The 15,643-nt window shown below is 40.6% G+C and overlaps 1 protein-coding gene across 1 annotated transcript in view; it reads left to right on the forward strand.

Moving 5' to 3' along the window:
• LOC136867049 (uncharacterized) overlaps positions 1 to 15,643 on the forward strand; it is a 717,985-nt gene that overhangs the window by 647,332 nt on the left and 55,010 nt on the right. The window contains exon 7 of the mRNA XM_067144156.2: positions 3,693 to 3,827. Within this exon, the coding sequence (XP_067000257.2) occupies positions 3,693 to 3,827 (135 nt within the window). The remainder of the gene's footprint in view (positions 1 to 3,692; positions 3,828 to 15,643) is intronic.

Consider the following 15,643-nt stretch of genomic DNA (forward strand, 5'->3'; position numbering starts at 1 on the left):
ACGTCTCTTCATTATAAACAACTTTCGTTATGTCCATAATTTACCTTATTCTTCACATGACAGAGAAATTTACTATTTTCTGCGGGTATCATGCTCTGCATTGAGTGACCGACAGACCGACAACGAACCTACAGGTTACCATGGCAACGTGTCTGACTGCATGCCAGCAGGGAAGTAACGTATTGCCATTTTCCTCATCATGCTTTTAAATTCGTGGTGTCAATCGGCCTATCTGCAGGATATTGGCGAAATATCGTTGGATGTTATAACCGTCCTCGAATAGATTAAGTAATAACACCATTAGTCATCTTCTTATCTGTTTACCTAAGAATCACTGCGCCTAAATTTCTCCTCTGTTACCGCTTTCTTATATCCATAACTCACACCAGCATAATTTATTGAGGGGCATTTTATTTTCCAATACATTCAATTGGCATTTACATATTTGTCGTTATCCGGCTGTCCTCAGTTACAATCCATTTTCTATTAATTTCAACTTTCTTAACTGTATTATTTTCTTCCTTAATTACTCCGTAAGTACGCGAGTGCTAGAATCTACTGGATATATTTCCACCAAACTTCATATTTAGAATCCACCTGTCCTTGGGTAGGTTTTAGGGCAAATAGTTTCTAAATCCCTGAACTGACTGGGGGTTTATACGAAACCGAAACCGTGATTTCGCACTCCCTCAAAATATGCACAACCAAACTTAATGGAAATCTACCTGCCTTAATGGAAATTAATTTCTAAACGTTTTTCTCTCATGTACGTCGTTTCGATACGAGGATTAATAAGGGAGATATCATTAACAGACCGTTTTTCGGTACAAGTCCCATCGGACTTAACTCAAGAGTGGGGGCGTGTAAAACTTATTTCTTACAACTTGAAAACTACTGAAGATATCCGAACCAAACTTTATATTCAGCATCCACCTGTCCAAAGGTAGGTTTTAAAGGTCAATAATATTCCATGTTCCCGGAATGCATTGGCGTTTATAGGGAACCGAAATAGTGATTTTACTCTTCCACAATACATACAGCACAAGACCAACCTGACTGGAAATTGACTAAACATGATGGAATTCAGTCTCTAAAACTGGAGATATCATGAATGGTCAGTTTTGTAGGTTAAGTCCAGCGGACATAACCCAGAAGGTGTTGTACGTGGAGCAGATTCCTTATCTATCTATATAAATAAAATCGTAACGACTGTGTGCCTGTACATTGACTATTTTGGCGAAATTTTCGCACAGCTACCCGTTTAAGGGGGTAATAATGAACATCTGCATATTTTTTTTTTGGTTTAGTTTCCTGAAAGTCCTAATTTTTACCCTCCTCGCCCAAAATCCAGATCAATCTGCCAGACGAAAAAAAATAATTGAAATTTGACAAAATTATACGTTTTAGCCTGTAACGGACGGAAAACTTCCAAGATCTTTAAATTTTTCACTTTTTATCCCAGAAGAATATCGAAATATGGAGGCAGTTTTAATGATGGTGCAGACCTTCGGGAAGTCCTGTCACATAACGGATTGCACAATCTCCGTTCAATTTGGAATGATCTACAACCTTGGTCTTATGACTTTTTGTCGTATCTCTATCCCTTTTACGTTTGATTTTGCTCTATTAATCGATGTTAAGTAAAGTTGGACTTTTCACATGCATAATTCATACTTTCAGTCGCTTATAGGAAATATTGAATCATCAAACTCTTCACGAAAATTGGCCCACCCAGTAGCCATACGTGAGTCAAATGTTATGTATGTAGCTGTCACATAATTATCCGAAAAGTAATGCAATGTGAGATAATCTTACAAAAACTTTACCCTATTCAACGTTTCTAAATTTGACCAAGAATAGATGAGATATCATAGGAGCAGCCATTTAGGCCACTAAATCCGGCATCTTATGGTACAATCCTTTGTCGATATGACGTACGTTTAGCAGCAGTTAATCTGTAAATGAAAGTCTGCAATATTGTAAACACCCATATACTTTCGAATGTCGCTAAATATATTCAAGGATGTCGATTTATAGCGATCGAGAAAGGATGTGTCTGCTATTGTAATCAGTACTCCCCACACCGACTTTGACTGGCAGTAGGAACGGGGTCCTTCTCCAACTCCTGTGTAACTGGCAGTAGTAAGTAAGGCCTACCATTGTAATGAATAGTTCACTTCTCGATTTGACTTGCAGAAGGCAAGGGAGCATGCAGTTTTGTTTAAAACTCCCCTACCCGATTGTGTTTGGCAGTAGGCAAGGGTGCGTGCGATTATAAACAAATGTACTCATCTAAAATGTGACTGGCATTAGGCATAGTGGCTTGATATTTTGATGGAAACTCACCAACTCGGTGTGACTGGCAGTAAGCTGGCTGGCAGTAGGAAAAGGGGCCTAACATTGTAATGATAACTGCACAACTCAATTTCGACTGATAGTAGGGTAGTTGCCTGCCATTATAATAAAAACTCCTCAACTGTTATCTGTCTGGAAGTAGGAAATGGGGCTGCCATTATAACGAAAACTCCCCAAATCGATTGTGACCACGCAGTAGGCAATGGTGCCTGCAATTATTATGTAAACTTCCCAACTCGATTGTGAATGTCAGTAGGCAAGTGAGCCTGCCGTTATATCACAAATACGAAACACACTTTACATTGGAAACAACGTATGAGGACCTCCCCATGCTGTTTCTCGGATAACGCTAAAAGATATGCAATTTTAAAACAATCTTATTTACTGCATATATAGTATTCGAATACAATGTAGAATACCGTAGCGAAGCACGGATACATTTGCTAGTACTGTTATATTATTACATATCAACTGAAATTACTAATCATTTCATCGACCTGGGCTCGATTCACGACCCTACCACAAATCTAAGACGATTTTGTGGACAAAAAAACCGATATTCTAAGCCTAGAATACACACTTCATACGAGTAGAAGGTGCCTAACATATCGTCTGTGACAACTTCCTTCCCAATGTTCACCCCAGACAACTACAAATACACCATAACGGTGCATCGTCATTACAAGTCATCGAATTAAATCAAGTACCGAGAGCTTTTTACCTAGAAATCGAAAGACCATTACATAAAGCAGGAACAAAGACAACAACAGTAGCAAGGTGAAATTTTTCTGCTGTTCTCATCTTAGAAAATAAATTAGTACGGTAACTTCTTAAGTGTGTGAATGGAATGTTGTTAAACGAACACTAAAAACTTTATAAGAGTTTGATAGTTGCATTAGAATTATACCGAATTTAGAAAGTGTCGTCTATACCTGCGTATCCTTGAAAGTCAGTCCCATGGTAACATGCAAGATGGTGATAGGCCGTCCAGTAACAGGTTTTGTATCTGACTGGTGGATTTATTTTGACTGAAATAATTTCAGATGTCAGTGACTGTCTTTCCAGTGTGTCATGGAACTGTAAATTTATCTCCTGTTCATTACCGGCTGTTTTTAATGAGTAATAATTCGGCACTCAAACGTGATTAGTCACCCTATGCCATCTGTTTGAATGTGCAATAAATAAGTTCCAAAGTCATGTGTTTATGAACATATTGTATCTTTATATACAGTACATCAAGCAGTACAGCGTCGTTGCAGTGATATCGCCACTATGACCGTAGTTGTAACTTGACTGTAAAATACACTCTAGAACAATATGATAATTTTCTGTTCCAGGAAGCTTTCTGTGGAGGCACGCTGGTGGCACCCCGTTGGGTGTTAACGGCGGCGCATTGCATTAGGAAGCGACTATACGTGCGCATAGGAGAACACGATCTGGGAGAGCCCGAGGGAACCGAAGTGGAGCTTAGGGTGAGTAACAAATGAAGACTGTATCATACGTAAGGCCTTTTCCACAGAGTCCTGTAAAAGTGCAATCATTTTTTTAAATATTATAACTTGTGTAAAGCAGAGTTTTCAGCCAAGTTTCGTGGAATTTCGTCAGGACAAAGCACATGAAGGACTGATGCGGTCAGTAAGCATAGACATGCGTCAAGGAACGTGGGAGTCTGTTTAGCGAATCAAGACCATATTATTCACGAGCCCCTATTGGCTGCACCCAGGGATCGTCGCGCTGTGCTGTGGTGGTCGAGAGGGAAGTTACTGACTCGCTACCCTCTGCCGACAGTTTCTGCAGTGCGTTGCTCTGTGCCATTATGTGTATTTCTGGAGTATGAAAATAATCATGTATTTGACAACATGAAGCTGTCATCCTTGTTAAACTGTAACTTTGGGCGCAACTCTATGTCTATGACTTCCCTCATAAGTCGAGCATAGTAGGACTTAATGGTCTGTATTGTAGAAGTGTTCTGTTACGGCAGACTGGCTTATAACATTTACAATCAATAAATCACTACTGATATGCATTTAGGGCAGTCGCCCAGGTAGCAGATTCCATATCTGTTATTTTCCTAGCCTTTTCTTAAATGATCGCAAATAAATTGGAAAATTATTGAACATCTCCCTTAGTAAGTTATTCCAATCCCTAACTCCCCTTCCTATAAACGAATATTTGCCCCAGTTTGTCCTCTTGAATTACAACTTTTACTGTGGAAGATGGATGAGTGACGTTATTAACTGATCTTACAAGTTCTTTCACTCTGGTGCAAATAAGCCTGTTTGTCATGCCAATATACAGTATGAGCGGACACAATCAGACGCAAATTCAAAGACGCCAGGTGTTTCAAGACGTGTTTTTATCTTTGATTGGTCGAAACAGGGATTTGCGCTGCCAGACTGCGGTTTAAACTGAACTTATATTGTACTTCCTAAGAATACGCCCTATTCTGTCATTTATACTTGCACCGGGCGAGTTGGCCGTGCGCGTAGAGGCGCGCGGCTGTGAGCTTGCATCCGGGAGATAGTAGGTTCGAATCCCACTATCGGCAGCCCTGAAAATGGTTTTCCGTGGTTTCCCATTTTCACACCAGGCAAATGCTGGGGCTGTACCTTAATTAAGGCCACGGCCGCTTCCTTCCAACTCCTAGCCATTTCCTATCCCATCGTCGCCATAAGACCTATCTGTGTCGGTGCGACGTAAAGCCCCTAGCAAAAAAAAAAAAATTTATACTTGCCATGTAAGGAAGGAATACTGTTCTTCTTTCTTCTAAAGTTCTGGTTTGTACTATCCCTGTTAGGCTCCTTGATATTTACAACTTGTGCTATGTCTCCTCATGTACAGTCGGTTTCCTTCAATTGATGCTGCCAGTTCTCTTAATGCACTTGAGCGGCTATCAGCGTCTGCAACATTATTCACTCTAGTAAATAACATACGAAGGAGAGCTGCATTTTTGCAGGGTTGGTGGTGTGAGGAATTAGGAATCCCACTAAAAAACTCAATACATAAGTCACTTACCTTGTTAAGAGCTCAAGACTTTCAGGACACTTGCAGAAGACCTTACTGAATTCACATTACGAGTATGTTGCCCCAAAATGAGACAAAATGACTTCACACTAAGACCAATCGTGAATGTCTGGTTCTGCGATCCATGAGTTAGGCTGCTATATTTCATCACTGATACATTCAGAAAATGGGAAGGGAGATCTTCATGTTAGAGATTCGAAACACTTCTTACAGAAGTTACGTGAGCTACAGGTGGACGAAGGTGATATCCTGGTGAGCGTTGATGTTAAGTCGCTTTTTACTAATATGCCAGTAGATGAATCGCTTGCTTGCTTCAGAGGACTTGACTAATCTGGCAACTTTGTGTTTAAAATCTGCTTACTGCTACTATAAAGGGGATTATTACGAACAGACGGAAGGAGCAGCTATGGGTCGTGACGTCACCCGGGGTCGATGACCTGACTAAGGATTTGGAACTGTCTTTGCTCCTGTACTTCAGTGGTTGAGTGTCGGCCTCCGGATCCCAAGATAGCGGCTTTAGTGGCTGAGGGGGTCACCTCTGTTACCAGTGGCTGCACACATTGTTATTAAACACCTTGAGTCTGCTGGATTAAGTACAGTGTCACTGAAACCTAAGTGTTTCTACCGTTACGTAGATTCATCTGGTCACATAGAAGAAAAATATTAAATCAATTTTTGAACCACCTAAAATCTATTAAGAGCAAGATCAAGTTCACAGTGGATATATAAAAATGAAGGTTAATTGCCTTTCATTGATGTGCTATTGTAGAAGAAAAACGATGGTACACTAGGCCATGCAATGTACAAGAAACCTACACATTCTGAAAGGTACCTTCAAAAGTTTTCACACAATTACCCCTGCCAAAATGCAGCTCTCCTTCGTACGTTATTTACTAGAGTGTATAATGCTGCAGATGCTGATAACCGCTCGAGTGCATTAAGAGAACTGGCATCATCCATGAATAAAACAGCTGTACATTAGGAGACATAGCACTAGCTGTAAAGATCAAGGAGCCTAACAGAGATAGTACAAACCAGAACTTCATAACAAAAAAAAAGAAAAACAGTATTCCTTCCTTATGCGGCAAATATAAATGACAGCATAGGGCGGATTCTTAGGAAGTACAATACAAATTCAGTTTTCACCACTATCTGGGAACTCAAATCCCTATTTCGAACACTCAAAGAGAAAAACCTCTTGAAACACCTGGCATCTATGAACCATGTAGTTGTGCTCGCTCGTATTTTGGCATGAAAAAAGGCGTATTTGCACCAGGGTGAAAGAACATGTCAGATCAGTTAATAATGTCACGCTTTCATCTTCCACAGAAAATATTATAAGCGAGTCTGCCATAGCAGAACACTTCTACAATACAGACCACCAAATCCTTTTTGACCAGGCGAGGATCGTCGTGTCTGTAAAAGACTACTATGTTCGACTTGTGAGGGAAGCCATAGAGATAGAGTTGTGCCCAAATACCTTTAACAGGAAATACGGCTTCAAGTTGTCAAATACATGGTGGCTGTATACTCCAGAAATACACACCATGGCACAGCGCAACGCACTACATAAACTGTCAGCAGAGGGCGGTAAGGCAGTAACTTCACTCCCGACCACCACAGGACAGCGCGACGATCCCTGAGTCCAGTCAGTAGGGAGTCTGTGAATAATGTGGTCTCAATTCGCTCAACAGACTTCAACGTTCCTTGAAGTATTTCTATACTTACTGTCTGCAGCAGTTCTTCATATTCTTTGCCCTGATGTAAGCCAAAGAAACTTGGCTGAAAACTGTGTTTTTTGTGAAGTACTTGTTAATATTATACCGCGTGAGTTAGTCGCACCTGACGTTTCTGCTTTTAGGCATCCCAACGAACGTCAGTAGGGTGATGGTCGATTTTCCTTTACCGTATACCAAGCTACAGTCGCCTTTAAAGCACTTACTGTGTCAACACTGCACGGCTTTTGCAAAAAAACATGTATGCGACAGGTATTTACACAATACATCAATCTGCCATAGGGTTATGTAAAATGTACGTGCACATTATAAGCTTTCGATTGGTTATGAGATTATCGCTAAAAGCGATGGTATACTGATAGAAAACGTATGCGAGTTTGTGAAGCGGAACGTAGTTTTACACCAAGTAAGCTTTCTGATTAGCCGGAGACAACAGTCACCGTGGTGTACTGGACCAACCACAGATATGTTGCGTTGGTAGGTGGGTTGGAATCCCACGAGCGATACATATTTTTATTCACATTTTAAACTTTGAGGACCACATAAGAGGTCATTCGTGCCACATTCAACCAAAAGCATGCATGTTGAATGTGTATTGGCCTGGCACTTGGTGTAGCCTATCAGTCCTGGTCATTTCTTCGCCATATATTTAACAGATGAGTATGTTGACATGCTCCTCATCTACGGCGAATCAAGACAGAACGCAGAGGAAGCACAGCGCCTGTACCAGGAAAGATTTCTACACAGACAACAACCAAACGCAAATACGTTTATGAGGGTGGGACGACTTTTGCGTATAACTTCGTCACTTTCCCGAACAGATCCTGTTAGAGAGGCACCAGTTACGTCCACTGAAACTGCTGAGATGGTTTTGGACACTTTACGGGAGAATCCTTACATGAGAACGCGGGCAGTAGCACAACAGGCCAACATTAGCCAGTCATCTGTTGTAAGGATATTGCATTCCAGTTTTTCCGTCCGTATCACCTTCAACTACATCAAGAACTCCACGGACGAGTTTCGAAATTCTTGTTGATTTCTGTGCGTGGATACTGACGCAAGTGGCAAATGATCCAGCGTTTGTATCTCACATTTTATTTTCGGACGATTTCATAATAATGGCTCTGTGAATCGTCATAATATGCACTACTGGAGTGTTGAAAATCCCCCTGCGTAAGGCAGGCAGCATTTCAGTAAATGTCTGGTGTGGTATACTGGGTGACCATCTAAGTGGACCATATTTCTTTGAGGATCATTTGACAGGAGCCCGGTACCTACAGTTTCTTAAAAACCAACTACCATTGCTGCTAAAGGATGTGCCCCTGAGTGAGCGTGTAACCATGTGGTATCAACACGACGGAGCTCCCCCTCACATGTCAGCAGATGTTCACAATTACCTAAATGTTACACATCCCTGCCGATGGATAAGAAGGGGAGGACCTGTCACCTGGCCTGCTAGATCGCCCGATTTGACGCCACTGGACTTCTTCCTATGGGGCTATTTGAAGGATGTAGTGTACCCTCAGAAGCCGGAAAATCCTGAAAGCCTTCGAAACCTTACTACGGAAGCCTGTGAATCCGTATCACCTACAGTGCTACAAAGAACTCGAATGGCAGTTCAACGGCGTGCTGAAACGTGCATTATTGCAGAAGGTCATCTATTCGAACACTTACTGCGCTAACAGGCTGTTGCTCAGTCAAGCGGATTCAAACCCCCAACCACTCTGTCCTCGTCCAGACCTGCTTATAAAACATCCGCATAAGCAGCTCTAATGGCCTATAACAGTGCCAAAATAAATAAATAAATAGATAAATAAATAAATAAATATAATTAATTAAATAACAAACGACGTGAGGGCATTCGGATACATTGGCTCTGTGGATGGTTCTCGAAGTACAAAATGCTAATAAAATTTACAAGCTCAAGTGGGATTCGAACTCACCTGCCAAACGCAGCTGTATTAACAGCACCGCACTTAACCTATGACAACACGGCTACTCCAGCGAGTAGGTTTCCAGAAAGCCTACTAACTAAATGGACTACCGTACTACTTCTTTTGCTAATGGCTTTACGTCGCACCGAAACACGTCTTATGGTGACGATGGGATAGGAAAGGCCTAAGAGTTGGAAGTGGCCGTGGCCTTAATTAAGGTACAGCTCCAGCATTTGCCTGGTGTGAAAGCGGGAAACCACTGAAAACCATCTTCAGGGCTGCCGACAGTGGGATTCGAACCCACTACATCCCGGATGCAAGCTCACAGCCGCGCGCCCCTAACCACACGCCCAACTCGCCCGGTAAACTACTTCCACTTCACAAATACACACACGTTTTCTATCAGTATGCCATCGCTCATAGCTTTCATTTCATACCCTACTGAAAGCTCATAATTGACACGTACTTTTTACATAACCGTATGACAGTGTGATGCACTGCGTAAATGCCTGTCGCATACGGTACATGATTTTGCAAAGGTAGTGGTGCAGTGAGTGTTGAAAGGCGATTGTTTCTTGGTATATGGCAAAGGAGAATAGACCATAACGCCAGTGACGTTCGGTGCGATGCCTAGCAGTATAAAACGTCAGGCGCGGCTGACTCACCTGGTATAAGTGATTTTAAACCAGAAGTAATATTCTTTCAAAAACTTGCTTCACTTGTTAATAATCTTTCCCAGTGGCTCTCAGCTTGGGAACTTGGGGAGATCGTGTATCTCTTGCACCCTACCCATACATCTGGAATTGTTTCTGCTTGTGCCAGTCTCCTTACGTTTCATATTTTACATCTGAAGTCCTGTGGTCAGTTCTTGTTAACTTCCGACCCGGTGGTATTAGGCCTAGAGGGTTTTTCATTTTCACTCCATTTCGCGGCCCTGTGCTTTCTTCTCCCGATATATTCATTCTTCGAAGTGTCAGATCTGTCAAGCTTTTGGCCGAGCTTAGAAGCACTTTTTGCTGGTGAAGAACATTACGATAGACCACAGATATTCGCGACCCTGATTAATATGGTACCCTATTCACAGTACTGTAACGCTGATTGCATATTTGAAATCCCTGTACGTATCCGACAGCAGAGGCTAGTTATGTAAAATGTTCTTGTAGGACCTACAGATACATATTTTGTATTAATGTACAGTTCTTACTTCACTCTAATCGGTGGGAGAGGGGGTCGTGATTAACTCAGTGTCTTAGCTGCTGGCTTCCCCCACAGGAGGACTAAGGCTCTAATCCGGGTCAATCCTGGGTTGTGATTTTCATCTTAAAAATCACATGGCATCGGGAAGGGTATCCGGCCGCAAACCCCCGGCCAAAACCAGAATGAGCACGGATGGCTCCAGCGACCCCAGAAATAACCATGGCAAACTGAGGAAAGCTTTACCACGATCCCGTATCAGGAAACGGGACTACGTGTAATGTGGTTCTATATCGCACATCGATTTATTCTGCTAATGGAAAGCTAATCAAGGCGCAGTACTAACAGAGAAGACCCCGCATAGAAACATATAGGTGAAGCTATCTATCATTATGAATTTCCTTAAGACGAATTGACTGCTAAGAACGAAGCAATTCCAGTTTAAAATCTTCCAGTTATTGTTTAATATAACACTATTTTCAGAAGCTGACAGGAACTCTTTCTTTCATCATTATCGTGAAGTTTTTATCCTTTAACGGTATGTTTCTTCTGAGTCCTAAGCTATTGGACCGATAAGCACGTGCATAAACTTACCGTCGACAGCCCTGAAAATGAGTCCTTGTGGGTTCTAGTTATCATTCCAGGAACATGATATATCTCATAAACCAAGGCCACATCCTTCACAGTTCTCAGTCTAATCCATCCTTTCTTCTGTCCCTGTAAATCCCAAATACTCATTTCTGTCATTGTCTGTCAATCCACCTGAATGGAATATACGGGGTTTTTTTTCTTTTTACAAACTGCTTTACGTCTCACCCACAAAGATCTTATGGCGACGATGGGATAGGAATGTACTAGGAGTGGGAAGGAAGCGGCCTTGGCCTTAATTAAAGTAACCATATTCAGGGTTGCCAACAGTGGGCCTCGAACCCGAATGCAATCTCACAGCTGCGCGCCCCTAACCGCATGGCCAACTCGGTCGGTGATGGTACATGACATGAGATTAACTTAGAGCAGTGGCGGCAGCTGGGGTGAAGCTAATGAAGCTCTACTTACGTATTCATAAATATTTAAATACAAAACGTTCATTTCACTGGTCAAATTATCTTTGTTGAAAGTATGTTACAATGTATCGTTTTTCTTTCCGCATTATATTCATTTGGAGCCATCAAGGTTGGTGGGCGTGTTAATAGGAAGAGGACCGGGCGAGTTGGCCGTGCGCGTTGAGGCGCGCATCCGGGAGATAGTAGGTTCGAATCCCACTATCGGCCGCCCTGAAAATAGTTTTCCGTGGTTTCCCATTTTCACACCAGGCAAATGCTGGGGCTGTACCTTAATTAAGGCCACGGCCGCTTCCTTCCAACTCCTAAGCCTTTCCTATCCCATCGTCGCCATAAGACCTATCTGTGTCGGTGCGACGTAAAGCCCCTAGCAAAAAAAAAAAATAGGAAGAGGGTGTAAAACTGAAAGGGTCCACTATTGCACTCTCAGAAATTCCTGCTTGCCTTTGGCCTGCAGGTTGTGGTTCTTTCCAGAACAGCGATGGATAGCTCCATGTTTACGATTGGTTGCCTTGGCAACGTCAAGTGTTGTCATGAGTTTATGTCTGCCTAAAACGAGTTTCAAGTCGAAGAGCATCTCTTTTTCATATCTTCCTAGGATATTCAGAAGCTCGTTGTAGCCTTCCTTGGTAGTCTGGGTCATTGAAATGGCCAAAAGCGATGTAACGGCACATCTTATGCCATCCCTTATTAAAAATCTCATTCTACTCTGAGTATTTTCATTCCGTGATTTTATTTCGAACACAGTAGGTTTGTATTTAAAGTTCAAGTTAGCTGTTGCGCAGTGAAGTTAAAAGAAATAATAATTTTATATTAATTTAATCAGTATTTTGTTATTAACGTCAGTATATTGTTAATATGACAACTTAGACATAGAATGAATGAATCCGAAAAATGTTACAGTACGTACTGTATCACAGACACCATTTTCACGGTTGACCGAAGAAGTCAAAAGAGATAATATATTGTTAGCGGGGAGACCAATATCTGTCCTTAATCCTTCTACGAAAAGAGAGACATTTTGCCAGACATTTTGAATATGCATGGTACGGTGAAAATGAGTGGTTATGCAGCAGTATTATTTTAACAAATATTGGCCCAGTTTGTTACTGTGGGTGAAAAGAAATAGTGTGGAACAACTTTCATGCTTATAGTAATATGTTGAATGTAGATCGATCATGAATTCCTGTGAAACGCCTCAAGTGCGCGTTGCAATAAAAACACCCCAAAAGTAAACACTTTATTTAGTTTACTTCGAAGAGCAAATAATAAATACTTCCCAGCTAGTTACTGATAAACTTAAGTTATGTCCTCTCGTTGATCCATCTAAATTTCCGTGTTATATAACTGTTTATACTTTAAATAGTATTTCTACCCGTCAACTGCTTATCCGATCTATTTAAGATAACCAGGTTAAAAACTGAACTTCAGCTGTCCTATGTAGATATTAATTTACGTAATACTCTATTAACACAAGCACTTAAGGTTATCAGGAAATAACAGAGATATTTTAAGAAATGTATAGACTATTTTCTGTGGTAGCAGTTTCACCGTCTACGAGCGTATCTGTGGAGCGACGTTTCTCTATCCTCAATCGTACAAATACATTCCACCGGAACGACCCATTACAGGGTAACAGCACTGGTAAATATTAATGAAGAAGCTACTTCACGTTCACATCGTAGAAAAATACCTCACCAGGAAAGAAGGGAGAATGAATTTAAAATGAAAAAGAAAAGTAAGTTGCATGCCAATAATCCTTCTCTTTTCCTCCTAAACAACCATTTTTCCAGGAATTTTAATTTTAGGATAAAATTTGCTAGGGAGTTGTTTAATGTTATAATATAGATTTTGCCTCTTCAACACTTATTTTAATAAGTAACTTTTTAGCTACAGTCTCTAATGTTTGTTGAAATAATAATAATAATAATAATAATAATAATAATAATAATAATAATAATAATAATAATAGTAATAATAATAATAGTAATAATAATAATAATAATAATAATAATAATAAATCGTAACGTTTCGCTTGACTTGCGTACTGTATGAAGCATAATTTCAATCAGCATTGGAACTACTGTACTTTATGGTTGACCATTGTTTACATGAATTCAGTTGAAGTGTGGTCACTGAATCCCTGCTTCCAAAAGACTTGGTTCATCCGGCGAGGCGCTGTTGCCATAATCGTATTTAAAATTGTGGAATTACGGGATAATCTGAAAAAGAGTTAACTACCTAAACGCATGTACTAATTTGGTAACTTTATATCTCAACAGCAATTCACTTATAAAAACAAATCAATGCATAAAGAAAATATGATCCTGTGCTTTCTGGGATTACTGTACAGAAATGCAATTTCTGTTCAAAGAAAAGAGCAATATTCGATGCCAACGAAGGTTTGAGGTAAAATACCGTGTATTAAGAAAGATTAGCACAATTTACATCTCACGAAATTTCTTGAAGCAATGGTGAGTGCAAAGTGGAACAACTGTCGAAGCGCAAGTATGCTTCGTTCTATTCTCCGTCTGTCTGGAGCTATAGAATCCGCACCTTCTCCAGCTCCTCTAGTGTTATAACTAGAGTAGTATAGGACAGTCACAGACGGTAAATATCACATAGAATTGCATACGTTATTCATGAAGCAGATCTACTTTTCATTCCTCAAATATGGCCAATCCTGAGAGCCATTACAATGTACTCGTGTAAACAAACAAGTTGACAAACCTTTTAAATAGCAATATACCAATACTAGTGCAGTATTTTTGTTTAGGTTCTCTAATATCCACACCAAGCAGAAGCACAAATCTGATATGGAGTATCGAAAAGAAATAGTGGCAATTACATCACCCTATAACCACGAAAGTGTTAATAGTATTGAAAGAGCGGAATATGGTTTCAATAAAGAGAAATATCATGATAAATTTGCTTTGCTCCATTTGAAAACACTGGACAGAAAGCACACACGAAAGAAAATATTCAGAGATGATAATCATGATGTTCAAAATGAAGCCACAAGTAGAAGTAAAAGAAGAATAAATATTTCCGAGATCAAAGACGTTCACAGATTTTCCCAAAAAATATGTTAGAATAAATTAGCATCTCATTCACACGTACGTGTCCCTGCTGGTTTGCAGATGTCACTCAAAAGTTAGGAATAGCTGACGTTATATTTCTGTCATGCTATAACAATAAACAAGTCGTGGATATCAACATGTCAGGACGGACACAATAAAAACTCAAACTCGGATCATGAGATGCGATCATCTCCACAGAAGAGAGCAAGGCCAACCGGTCTCAACATTCTGGAGGTTTCTAAAGGGAGTATGACGGCTTAAATTGAAATACGTCGTGACCTTCGCATTTATTTCAGAACCAAGCATACGCCTTGTGTCACTTTAAATTAATGGAAGTTCTCTCGTTCCTATTATCATTCAATGAATGGTATACGAGGCAAGTGATTGAGTGTTGGTACAGCGTGACGTCTCCTAAGGGGCCGTTCAGGTGTTCGGGACGAGGTGGCAGCTGGAGCTGCCTTCACGGTAGGTGATTCAGATCATACCCGCCAACAGTATCCATTAACTTGCTATATATTATCGTGAATCTACAAGTGCAACCGAAGAACATTAAAGTGCGCCAGCATATTTGGCAGTGCTACACTATTTGAAGCTTAAGTTACTCAGGCCTTCAGTAAGATAATTCGTTATCATGATCTAGGAGATATCACAGTGGCTTCCCACATGATCGGCCCTGGTTCGATTCTCGGGTTGACAAGTGGAATTAACTCGGCTTCTGGTAAACAAAGGAAGAGATAAATAGGTTAAAAATCCTACTCTGTGCTATCCCTCAGTTTAATTCCAGAGGAATGAAGCCGCAAGAAGAGGAATATGAAAAGAAGAAGAATAATTTACGAGATCAAAGCCATGCAGATTCTCCCAAAGAAGACGTTAGACATCTGAAGTACAAACGACGATATAATCCTATCTAATTACTTTAAAATACACACATCACTACAATGTCTGCCTTGTGCCGCTCCCGATTACAGCAGTCAATTTTTGGATGATGCGACAGTGATAAACCTCATCATTCTATAACATGATTGTTGGTATATGAAAGACCTGTGCTGGCGCATCTCTGTGTTCACTAGACCCAAATCACTCGGCGTTAAAGTTGCATTTACAAATGGATTGTAAACAGCGTAGTCACAAAACCTAGAAGCTAGCCCCTTCACTATACTATCTCATAAAAGGGATAGCAGAGGTTGACACACAAAATGAAGAGTACCTTTTTTTTCTTTTTTTTTCTGCTATTTGCTTTACGTCGCACCGACACAGAT

This window comes from Anabrus simplex, chromosome 1 (assembly GCF_040414725.1).
Source record: "Anabrus simplex isolate iqAnaSimp1 chromosome 1, ASM4041472v1, whole genome shotgun sequence".
In the NCBI taxonomy this organism is placed as follows: domain Eukaryota; kingdom Metazoa; phylum Arthropoda; class Insecta; order Orthoptera; family Tettigoniidae; genus Anabrus; species Anabrus simplex.